Source organism: Mauremys reevesii, linkage group 1 (assembly GCF_016161935.1).
Source record: "Mauremys reevesii isolate NIE-2019 linkage group 1, ASM1616193v1, whole genome shotgun sequence".
NCBI lineage: Eukaryota > Metazoa > Chordata > Testudines > Geoemydidae > Mauremys > Mauremys reevesii.
The window spans coordinates 249,129,200-249,142,144 of record NC_052623.1 but is presented as its reverse complement, the minus strand read 5'-3'; the positions used below and the strand labels follow the sequence as shown (position 1 = coordinate 249,142,144).

The following is a 12,945-nucleotide window of genomic DNA, read 5'->3' as shown; positions in this document are numbered from 1 at the left end:
CTAAGTCAGCGTCATCCTGTGGTGAGGTGGTAATGCCACCACCGCCCTCCTATGCACATGACTTTAGGGCCTTCCAGGACTTAATGAAATGTCCATTTGAATCCCTTCAGATTCCTCTGGAGAAGGTCCAGGAGTCTGTGTTCCCTAGTGGACATTTTACATATCATGCACCAGAGTAAGATCACTCTACCCATCCATGAGGTCCTGTTACCACCAGCATGTACTCTGTAGCAGGCACCTGCCACTGTTCTGTTTACTTGAAAACAGGCAGGCAAAAAATTACATTCTGACCAAAATAATGGCGTATGTCTCCCATTCCGTCGCTGACCCTACTTCACAGTAGTTACGTGGCAAGTGTCCTGGTCTCCTGAGGGAGGTGCAAAATACTGTGGATGACCTCCTGTTTGACGAGCTCAAGCTCTTCAGTAGCCACAAAGACTCCTTGCTCCACTCCTTTAAAGACCCTAGGACAACATTAGATCTACGCTAGCTCTACAGAGCCCCCTAGAAGGGGACCCAGACCCTCAGAGAAGGAGAACACCATGCTTCATGACCGCTCAACATGCACCTTCCTCTAAGTGACCATTTTGATAACCTGGTTGAAGGCCTCAAATGACATCTTCCTCTAGATCTTCTGCTGCATGATTCTGCCATCCACCATCCCTTTGGAGACTGCCTATCCCACTTCCTACCTGTTTGAGAGCTCATTACCTCAGACAATTGAGCTGTTTCCCTATTAATTTGTTGGTAAAGGATTCTATTCCCTATATTTCCTGGTTTCCAAAAGAGGCGGTGGTTGGAGACCGATTTAGACCTTGGGAACCTGAACACCTATGCCCTATTGCAGCACATCAGGATGGTGATCCCTGGATTCGGAGGACTGGTTGATTGCCCTTGATTTCCAAGATGTTCACTTTCATGTGGCTATTCATCCTTCCAAGAAGCATTTCTGCTTTTTGCCATAAACTTGGAACATTACCAATAGCCTGTCCTTTCCTTTGGGCTCTCTGTGGCCCCAAGAGTGTTTATGAAGGACCCTTCAGCAGTAGTGGCCCACCTGCATCAGTTGGGCTCTGTGGTCTTTCTGTATTTGAATGACTGGCTCCTTAGGGGCTGCTCTGCCCAAGAGGCTGAGTTAGCAGTGACCAAGGCCCAGGTCTCTCTGGGCCTCTGCATCAATCTAAAAAAAGTCCACGTTTACACCATTTCTGAAAACAGACTTCATTGTGGCCATGCTAGACTTCCTAACTGGCAAGGCTTACCTGCCCAAGGACAGATTCTCCACTATGTCCAGGCTGATCTCTGCTCTACAGCACAGCCCACAAACAACTGCAAGCAGGACCTGCCTAAAACTCCTAGGCCACATGTTGGCCACCACATCTGTTATGCTGCATGTGAGACTGCAGTTCAGATGTCTTCAAGCATGTCTAAAGACTACTATGCTCTGAACAGAGAGCCTTTCCAAACATATCACCGTACCTCACCGAGTACTGGATTCTCTCAGGTAATGGAAGGGCCGTCTGAAGGTCTGCATGTGGTAGTCCACTGTGCATGTCAGCACTTTCTTCATGACCTAGAGGGACACTTTCAGGGTAATACTGGACAACAGGCAGCTATGTACTTCATAAACTGACAAGAAGGAGCAAGATCCCAAACCTTGCATGCGGAATTGCTAAGGCTGTGGAACAGGTGCCTCTCCCGTCATATAGAAATTTCTGCAGCTTACCTACCGTGATTTCAAGCAGTCTGCAACTGTGCGCTGAGGAGAAACTGCTGTTAGAACCACAAGTGGGAATTCAACAGCTCTGACATTCACAGTATCTGCCAAACGTGTGGCCTCCTGAAGGCAGACCTCTTTGCAACTTCAACCAATATGAAATGTTGCCCCTTTTTTTTTTTAAATCCAAAGAGGATATGGCTACAATTCCTTGGGAGATGCCCTACTAGAACCTTGGCCCTGTGACCTGCTTATGCTTCTAATCTTCAGGACCTTGCTCAAACTGAGACAAGACGGGGCAAGGTCTATTCAGATAGTGCTCTCATGGCCAAGACTCGGTGGTACTCAGATCTACTTCATCTCTCTGTGGCAATGTCTCTCTGCCTTCCCCTCAGGGAGGATCTCCTATCAGAGAGCTCTAGCTCTCTAACCCATCCCAACCTTTAGTCTCTGAACCTAAAGTCTTGCGTCCTAGATGGTTCTCAGGCATAGAATTACATTTCTCAGCCAATTTCAGGCGTTTTCCTGATAGATAAAAGAACTTAATACTTGTAAGACTTACCAGCAAAAGTGGAAACGCTTTCATTCCTGATGTTTTCACTGCTCATTACAAGCCTCAGAAGCTCCACTCTAAGGCCAACAGGTAACATAGGATCCTTGAAAGACACAAGTTGTGTCAATGAGCTCAGTTTGAGTATGCCTGGAAGGCATTACTGCCTTCCACTTGCCTATAGAAGGGGTTTCAGCCTTAGCCCGTACACCAAAGCCAGATTCCTTAAGGGTTTATACAATTTATTTCCCCCTGTCCAGAGCACCTCTTGTCCATGGGACCTTAATCTGGTCTTCAGTGCCTTGAGGAATACCCTCTCCCCCTCGTTTGAACTGATGGCTACCTGATCTCTCTCCCACCTCTCCCTCCAGACTTCATAACTGGTTGCCATCTCCTCAGCGAGAAGAATGGAAGAACTCAGGGCATTCGTGGCAGACTCATCATACACTGTTTTCTACTGTGACAGGGTCATGCTGTACCTTCATCTCATTTCCTGCCTAAAACCTCATTGGAATTTCATGTCAACCAAGAGATTCATTTTTCAGTTTTCTGTGCCTCGACAAAGGAGACTAGTGTTCACACATTAGACATTGGGAGGGCCCTCTCCTTCTACCTTGATAGGACTAAGATCTTTAGGGCCTGCCCCAGATTGTATATTTTTACAAAAGGCATCAGGGACAGCCAATATCCACTTAAAGACTGTTAAAGTAGGTTTTGGGTTGTATCTTGACCCACTGTGAAGTGGTGGGCTTACATCCCCCTCATAGAGGAACAGTCTACTTTTATAGCCCTCCTGAAGGATCTTCCCATAGTAGATATCTGCAGGGCTGTAACCTGATTCTCTGTTTACATGTTCACCAAATATGCTACCCTACCTGTGTCCAGAGTGAATTGCCTTGATTTGTCTCCTTAGCATCTCCCTCCATGTTGAGATGCTGTTTGGGAACCTCCTTCTATGATGAGATAACTGGCTCTGTGGATATGGGGAAAGCAGTGGATGTGATGTATCTTGACTTTAGCAAAGCTTTTGATATGGTCTCCCATAGTATTCTTGCCAGCAAGTTAAAAAAGTGTGGATTGGATGAATGGACTATAAGGTGGATTGAAAGCTGGCTAGATTGTTGGACTCAACGGGTAGTGATCAATGGCTCGATGTCTAGTTGGCAGCCAGTATCGAACGGAGTGTCCCAGGGGTTGGTCCTGGGGCCAGTTTTGTACAGCATCTTTATTAATGATCTGGATGATGGGATGGATTGCACCCTCAGCAAGTTTGTAGATGACACTAAGCTGGGGGGAGCGGTAGATACACTGGAAGGTAGAGATATGGTCCAGAGTGACCTAGACAAATTGGAGGATTGGTCCAAAAGAAATCTGAGGTTCAACAAGGACAAGTGCAGAGTCCTGCACTGAGGATGGAAGAATCCTATGCACTGCTACAGGCTGGGGACTGACTGGCTAAGTAGCAGTTCTGCAGAAAAGGACCTGAGGATTACAGTGGATGAGAAACTGGAAATAAGTCAGCAGTGTGCCCTTGTTGCCAAGAAGGCTAACGGCATATTGGGCTGCATTAGTAGGAGTATTGCCTGCAGATGGAGGGAAGTAATTATTCTCCTCTATTAGGCACTGGTGAGGCCACATCTGGAGTATTGCGTCCAGTTTTGGGCCCCACGCTACAGAAGGGATGTGGACAAATTGGAGAGAGCCTAATGGAAGGCAACGAAAATGTTCAGGGCGCTGGGGCACATGACTTATGAGGAGAGGCTTAGGGAACTGGGCTTGTTTAGTCTGCAGAAAAGAAGAGTGAGGGGGGATTTGATAGCATTCTTCAGCTACCTGAAGGGGGGTTCCAAAGAGGATGGAGCTCGGCTGTTCTCAGTGGTGGCAGATGACAGAATAAGGAACAATGGTCTCATCTTGCAGTGGGGGAGATCTAGGTGGGCTATTAGAAAATACTATTTCAGTAGGAGGGTGGTGAAGCACTGGAATGGGTTACCTAGGGAGGTGGTGGAATCTCCATCCTTAGATGTTTTTAAGGCCCGGCTTGAGAACGCCCTGGCTGGGATGATTTAGTTGGTGTTGGTCCTGCTTTGAGCAAGGGGTTGGACTAGATGACCTCCTGAGGTTTCTTCCAGCCCTAATCTTCTATGATTCTGGTGGCACATCCATAGGGACATATACATGGAGAAGTGGTTACTTACCTATGCAGTTGTCATAACTGTACAGGGAAGGGTAACAACCCTCCTGTATACAATACTATAAAATCCCTCCTGGCCAGAGGCACCAAAATCCTTTTACCTGTAAAGGGTTAAGAAGCTCAGGTAACCTGGCTGACACCTGACCCAAAGGACCAATATGGGGACAAGATATTTTCAAATCTTGGGGTGGGGAGAGAGGAAGGCTTTTGTTTGTGCTCTTTGTTTTGGTGGTGTTCGCTCTTGGGACTAAGGGACCGGACATCAATCCATGTTCTCCAAATCTTTCTGAACAAGTCTCTCATATTTCAAACTTGTAAGTAGCAGCCAGGCAAGTCGTATTAGTTATCTTTGTTTTCTCAACTTGTGAATTTTACCTTTGCTAGAGGGAGGTATCCCTGTTTTGTTGTAACTTTGAAACTAAGGCAGGAGGAGGTTCCTCTGGGCTCTTTGAATCTGATTACCCTGTAAAGTTATTTTCCATCCTGATTTTACAGAGATGATTTTTACATTTTCTTTTTAATAAAATCCTTCATTTAAGAACCTGACTGATTTTTTCCATTGTCCAAAGACCCAGGGGTTTGGGTCTTTGATCACTTTGTAACCAATTGGTTAGGATATTATTCTCAAGCCTCCTCAGGAAAGGGGGTGTAAGGGGTTGGGGGGATTTTTTTGGGGAAAAGGAACTCCAAGTGGTCCTTTCCCTGTTTCTTGTTAAATCACTTGGTGGTGGCAGCGTACCAGGTTTTAACCTAAGCTGGTAGAAATAAGCTTAGGGGGCTTTCATGCGGGTCCCCACATCTGTACCCTAGAGTTCAGAGTGGGGAAGGAACCCTGACAGCAGTAACTTGAGTTCAAGATGTTTCGTCCCTATGGGTGCTCCACCTCCTGCCTTCCATCTCCCCGTGATGGAGTCTTCCAGGCTCTGCTCAGAGCTATGGATGCTGCTATTTACTGGGGTCTCTGGTCACGAGTGCACGGGCACAACCACATCCTATGATGGAATACCATAAGGACAAACATCTAGAAAAACTCAAGTTAATGTCCAGGTAAGTAATCTCTTTTTATAGTGTTGAGATGGTAATGGATGTTCTAGCAACGGTTTTGTTAATATTTTTCTCATGCTCATACATTTTTTCAAATTCTCCTCTTCTTTTTCTTAAATTTTGTGTGCTTGGTCTCCAAAAGGCGAACACTTCTTCAGAAAGCTTGAGCAAAATTCTTTCACCGATTTGAGTTATGGGTTGCTATAATTTCAGATTTAATTTTGAGTGAGTTCTTTATTTTTAAAAACAAAAGTGTATTTAACTTAAATTAAAATATCTAATTTTTAATTGATGTTTATCAATACTGTTGGCCCCAGTGTACTGTGCTTCAGCAATTCCAGCTGGTGTAATAGGTTTTAATAGTATAATAGCTGTTATGAGCTGTCATGAATTAGAGCAACTCTCAGGCTGCTCTAATTTATGCAGGGAACTAAATCAGCATATAGCAGCCAGGAGATTCAGGGGAGTGCAGAGGTGAGATATAGCTAGCTTTGCACCTGCCTTCAAGTGTACACTTCTGTATTTTAATATTGATGTAGGTGTGGCTTTTATGCTGCTACTGAAATTCACCATTGAGACCCCCCTAGCTCACTTATATTGTGGAGTATGCAAATATGTAAGTACCCTGTGGCTCAGCTGAGATTATCCTTTTTCATTAGCAAGAAGTTACATAACTGTGTTTTTTAAATTTAATGTTAAAGTTACAATTTTAAACACATCAAGAAAAACAGCTAAAATTTTTATCATCTTAACTTGCCCAGAGTATGTAGAAAGGACTCAGTTTTTCCCTTGGATAAATCATTGCAGCTACCTTTGCACTTGTATGTGAATATTTCAGAGAGATTTGTGTACTGCGTGTGCCAGGTGAGTAAGTTAAGATTGCTGTGAGAACCTTGACTTTTGTATTTCCTGACTTTTGTGTTCACAAATTTAGATTCAAAGTCACATTTCGGTAAATTCAATACTTAATGAATACTAAAATGCCCTGTTACATTGGTCTAATAATGCTGTTGACTGTTAGCTGATGTTATACTCAAAGCTAAAAATACATCATAGACTCATAGACTTTAAGGTCAGAAAGGACTATTATGATCATCTAGTCTGACCTCTTGCACAATGTAGGCCACACAATCTCACCCATCCACTTCTACAACAAACCCCTAACCTATGTCTGAGTTATTGAAGTCCTCAAATTGTGGTTTGAAGACCTCAAGCTGCAGAGAATCCTCCAGCAAGTGACCCGTGACCCACCCTGCAGAGGAAGGCGAAAAACCTCCAGAGCCTCTGCCAATCTGCCCTGGAGGAAAATTCCTTCCCGACCCCAAATATGGCGATCATTTAAACCCTGAGCATGTGGGCAAGACTCACCAGCCAGCACCCAGGAAAGAATTCTCTGTAGTAACTCAGATCCCATCCCATCCCAGACCACTGGGCATACTTACCTGCTGGTAATTTGGCAATTGATCTTAGCCTAATTTTGGCAATTAATCAATCCCATCATACCATCCCCTTCATAAACTTATCAAGCTTAGTCTTAAAGCCAGATATGTCTTTTGCCCCCACTACTCCCCTTGGAAGGTTGTTCCAGAACTTCACTCCTCTAATGACAGGTTTCAGAGTAGCAGCCGTGTTAGTCTGTATCTGCAAAAAGAACAGGAGTACTCATGGCACCTTAAAGACTAACAAATTTATTTTAGCATGAGCTTTCGTGAGCTGCAGCTCACTTCTTTGGATGGTTAGAAATCTCAGTGAAGATCAGCTTGGACACCTGGTCTATATACAGTATTTGTGATGTCTATGATTATCATTGATCATGGTATTAAAATTCCAGTCACTGGGTAGCTTATTGTAGGGAACAGCACTCCATGGGCCGGGGTGGACTAGATGACCCATTAGAAATTAAGAGATGGAAAAGATTGTAGTCAAACAGAATATATTTCTATATTTTAAGAATTGCACTTGGGCATTGTTGCAGATCTAGCCACTTCTGTGGCCAGATTCAGCAGTGATGTAAATAAGGATATAGTTTTCACAGTGGGTATAAACATGAACAAGTGTAGCTTGGAGGTGGTTACTGTGCGAAATATGTATAGTTTACAATTCACATATATGCATTGATCTTCCTGCTAACACAAAGCTCTAAGTAAGAAATTAGAGGGGATGCTTTGGCCCAGAGACTTCTGTGGGTTTGTACTTAATTATTTCAGGTTGAATTTGCCTCTGGTGTGTCTTTCTGAAATTGTTATACAAACGTGCTCTTACTCTGAAGCCAGGCATTTTATTGTGTGAAATAAACTTCATGTGACTCCATAGTAGCTGAACAGTTTTGTGGCCAATTGTATTTAGTGTTTCGGGGTTTGTTTTTGCTTTGTCCTCAGCCTTCACCAGCACAGGGTTTGACTGCCATACTTCTCCAGTGTTCAGTCCTGCCAATCCAGAGAGTTCAATAGAAGATTGCTTAGCTCATCTTGGAGAGAAAGTGTCTCGGGAACTGAAAGAACCTCTTCACAAAGCGCTACAGATACTGCTTAGCAAGTAAGTTGTCATTTGCTTTGCTCAGTGGGAAGGTACTATTCCCTTTAAATTCTTATGGTTGCTATTATGCTGGTTATTTGACTGCACTTTGTTTTGGTATTGTTTTTCTTCCAATCTTCCTTTGCCTGCCCTATATATATCTATATCTATATATCACAAACACTCCTTTGCTGTATTGAACATTAAGGCAATTTTCAAACCCTTTTTACTTCAGAGCATTGAGCCTCCAAGAGTAACTTGACATACTTTAAACTACTGGTTGATATCTGGCAAACCATAAATGTCCTAGATACTGGACTGAAACCAGGTTAGCATCCCCACTCAATACTTAATCTTAATGTTAGGTTCTTGATGCTGTAACTGCAATACCATGGGGCTAATGTTGTTGATATCTCTGTATTTTAGGTACCCCAGATGTTGCTAAACTTGTCTTGATTGCACATCTGCCAATGGAACTACTTCCACATTTTCATTGTGGGAACGTACCTCTCAGCTTGTCACGCTCCTGGCCTTTAAAATGAGGGACAAGTAGGAAATAATAGAGAAGTTACATTCAGGTAGCGCAGAAACGTGTTTAAATGTAAGTCAGCTTTTTTTGTTACTTTAAAAAAAAATTTGTGTAGTGGGGTGGATCCTCAAAGAGCCCACATGAGACAGAAAAGGGGTTATTTTACTTGTTGATTGACTGTATCCTTTCAAGAGAGTGTGGGCAGTTGGGCTATCTGTAGAGAATAAAGAACTGGCCTTTCATCTTAGGAATCAATGTTTAAATTCCAGTAGGGCATGTAGCTGATGTCCCAGTATCTTGGTTAAAGTGCTAGTGCTAGATAGTAGAGTTGCTTTGGTTGCCATTTTTTTTAGTATGAATGAACAATCTGGGTTTTAGGGGAGTCAAACTGACTTTCTCCTATTCTGGTTGCACTGGATAACAATGCCTCTGATGTCCAAAAATTGTGCATAGAAATCTTGGGCTCTGATGAGCCAGTTTGGGAGATTATCTATATAAATATGGCTGTGAAGACAGCATTGGAAAAGCTTGGGCTCCACTGTTTCTAATTTGTAGATGTATACACTAATGGGGTAGGAGGAAATTGAGATTTTCAGGTGTCCTCTGCCTGTTCTTTGAGTATTACTCTCCCAGAACTCTTCTTGCATAGCTGTTCCTGATATTTTTAAATGACAAGGTACTTGAAATCCCAGAGTATCAGTTGCCAAGTTTTTCAGTTCTGATAGTGTGGGCCTATAGTACCTTGTACGAGCACTGGGGAGGGATCTATGTGCCCTTATGAGGAGAGTGACTTTCATGTAGGCTTTTGAGAGGTAATGAGATGTGTAAGTAGTTCCTTGACTAGACCACCTTCTTGCAGTGAATCAAGTGGTCCAGTTGCTGACTTAATAAATTAAATTGGTATTAATGGAGAGTGGATTGTCACACTTTCTTGGGTATGCAAATTGGGTCTCTTTGCACTTGTTCATAGACCAGCTAAGATCGCACCAGACTGAATCCCAAAGACGCTACCCTCAGTTTCACAGAAAAGGTCTCTTGTTACATCTAGAGTATCTGATCAGGACTGTTTGCGGAGCCAATCCTTGATCTGCCCAACTGAAACATGTGGTCTAGCCACTATGTCCTCCATCTTCAGAGGCTAATAAATGCAACAACTTCCCTTATGTCCAGTTTTTATTGGGCCAAGAATTGAAGTTGTCTTGTGTATGGAAGGGCATAGTGCTGCCCATAGGCTGTGACATCAGCTAACGCTGACATTTCTCTAACTTTTTAGAAAAAGAATGAGTACTAAGCACTGATTTGGTTCCACTTTAATATTTTCTTGACGCAGTACGTAGTGCTAATGAGAATTCTGTGCTAAGATCTCTACAGGGTAACTGGTATTTGGGTGACCTATGTGAGTTACCTGTGTACAGAAATAGTAGTTTTGTAGATCTTTCATTTGCCTAGCATATGATGTATGCTCAGAGACCGACTTAGTTGTACTAAACCCTTAGCACAAAATTGTCTTTGTTGCAGTGCTCTACAAACTCTCAGACCTTGTTAACCATCTATGTGCCCCTTTAGAAATATACACACTATATCTTTCAGATGGCCTCATACAGAGAGGGAGCTCTTTTATCTTCCATTCATTTCCTTGCTCCTATTGGTAACTGGTAAGCAGGAAATGGAGAGCTTATGGATCATTAATGCCAGAGGATAGTTTCCCCCTTTGCAGGATGATCAGTTTTTCTTTACCTAATTCCCTAAAAATGAATTTGCTTTTATTTACTGAAGGAATAACTCTGGATTATAGCACCGAGATATAAATACTGTCTGGTTAATTTTTAAGCGGCACTTTAATTTTAAGCTTCATTTTGACATGCTTTGTAATTGCATGCAGTGGATGTGTAAACACTTAGTTACCTGGGAACTGAAAGAACTTTAATCTTTGTTTTTTTCCCTTTATAACCTTTGGTGTTTTAATTCCTGCAGGCCAGTGACTTATCAGGAATACCGAGAATGTACTCAGGAGACAGATGCTCATGCCAGTGGATGGAGCAAGGTAATAACAGAATTATCTTAACTTGGAGTTCTTAACACTTTGAAACTAATGGGGAAGATTTGCCCTATAATGCTCCCATAGCAGGATAGACACACCTATGAACTTCAAATATTTAGTAGCACTCAGAACAAGAAATAAATGAGTTAGAGTCCAATATTGTCTCCCCTCAAAAAGGTGTGTGTGTGTGTAGATATGATAATTAGTCCTACCATGAGTGCCGGGGACTGGACTAGATGGCCTCTCGAGGTTCCTTCCAATTCTATGATGTGCAATTTTGTATTTTGTATTTTTTTTTTTTGCTGGACTGCACTTTAATGCATTTGCTGTTTGTTAATCTAATCTTTTTATGTTGGTGTTGGGTAAGTAATAAGACGAAGAGATAGGGCTGCTGTTGCTTGACATCGATGCATGGATGCCAATTATTAAAAACTTAAAATTCCCTAGGAGCATTTGCTGTTGTAGCAGTTCTGTAGTGAGAATTAAGAGTGTTTCCATTATTTCTCTGCAATCCCTTCTCAGATGTTTTGTTAACTTCTTAAATTCGTTTCACTTGTTAATCTAGTTCTGAGAAAAGTAAAGATAACCACACGCTCCAAGATTTTGAGGTTTTAATGGCTCAAAAAATTGAGTTAAGCTTCCTGCAGCAGCCTCAGCATCACTATCATAGGGGTGTGAGCTGCAAGAGGGCTTTTTATTATGTCATTGTGCAATATGTGATAGTCGATTTTGCTGATACAGCGGTACTTTTCTATAATCTGAGGCCTCCGCATAGCGCTTTACACTACATTGTATGATCCATCTATCTTGAGATATGTTTCTCAGAGGAATCGCAAAACTGCAAAATGAAATGCAAATCTATAAATGGAATTACTTCATCTAGAAGACAAATGCAGCTACCTCTGGGATGAAATGCAGTGATTTATTAACAGTACACAGCTACACTATGCAGCAGGGCAAGACAAAAAAGTTAATTTCTTTTCTAGCTGAAACTTCGTATGGAATTTAGGTAGCCTAATATAATTACCTTAGTGAGAATATGGCCATTATACTGAGGCCAACACTCTATTTTTACCCTTGTGTGTATGGGCACAAAAGCTGAGATTTTTAATGGCCACGAATTGCCAGGTCCTTTTTTCTCATTCAGAAGAGAGCATAGGTCCAGCCTGATGTTAGCTGGAGCATTGGTTCAGCACTGACCCAGCAAAGAGTGCTACATGTTGAATGGCAAAACTACTTCCTACTGATGTAAGTGATAGCTGCATTGAGATACTTTTGATGGTGCTAATTTCCCTTGACCCTGCCTAATTTGAGATCTCATGGGATTATAATACAAAATGAAAAGACATGGGGATAACTCAGTGGTTTGAGCATTGCCTGCTAAACTCAGGGATGTGAGTTCAATCCTTGAGGGGGCCATTTAGGAATCTGGGGCAAAAATCTGTCTGGGGATTGGTCCTGCTTTGAGCAGGGGGCTGGACTAGATGACCTCCTGAGGTCCCTTCCAACCCTGATATTCTATGATTCTATAAGCCCAGGGATCCAGAATTGAAGTTCCCACAAAGTTCAACTCTGAATTTCCTGACTTCAATTTAAAATCTGGACATTAACATTGCATTAATATATTCTCTGTCTAATATGTCATTAGAGGACCTAACACTAGTTAAAAAAACAAATTAACTATCTGGTACTTGCGTATTGCAGCTATCTTCTACTTTTATCATTTATATGGAAACTGAAATTTTATGCTGAAAACTGTTCAACCCTAGATGTGGAGAAATAATACCTTTGACTATAATGCTTGTACTTAAGGCATAAGTTCCCTGTTGGAGATCCATTTTCATCAGAAAGGACAATAGATTTTCCTGTGGCCTTTTTAAAAAAAAAATAAATAAATTCAAGTCTGCATATTTTATACCCTGTAAGTCATCTTACCATATGTGTTCTGCCTCTTGTAGCCACCCTTAGATAAATGTTAATGTTCCTCATTTTTTAAAAATAGATTGTACCTCTCACACTCACACATACTTTGAGATAATAGTTAGGCACCATATTTTTCTCTATTGTAACTGGAAAAAGCAGAAGAGTAAGGCATGAACCCCAAGAGCTGCACTAAATATAAGTTTTTCAAATACAGGGTCTTAAATCAGCTGCAGAATCGATTATCATGGGTTGAGGTTTCTCTTTTGACATTCTGGGTGATAAGTCTCTCATCCAATGGTTAACTGTTCAGTAGTTTTTGGCATCAGAAACTATTGATGAACTAGGAGCGCAACATGGCATCTACTCTCGGTCTCAGAATCCTGTCAGCTAGGTAGCTTATTGGATCACAAGCTGTGATGTTGTCTGATTTAAA

At 42.1% G+C, this 12,945-nt stretch overlaps 1 protein-coding gene across 6 annotated transcripts in view; it reads left to right on the top strand.

The window, feature by feature from the left end:
- Nucleotides 1-12,945, top strand: part of BCL2L13 (BCL2 like 13) — a 78,101-nt gene that overhangs the window by 24,844 nt on the left and 40,312 nt on the right. For 5 of the 6 annotated variants that reach the window (XM_039545991.1, XM_039545961.1, XM_039545964.1 and 2 more), the window contains 2 exons: nucleotides 7,884-8,040; nucleotides 10,523-10,592. In XM_039545991.1, the coding sequence (XP_039401925.1) occupies nucleotides 7,884-8,040; nucleotides 10,523-10,592 (227 nt within the window). Of the gene's footprint in view, nucleotides 1-7,883; nucleotides 8,041-8,445; nucleotides 8,621-10,522; nucleotides 10,593-12,945 lie in introns of those variants that run through there. The other variant, XM_039545998.1, reaches the window with a different exon arrangement.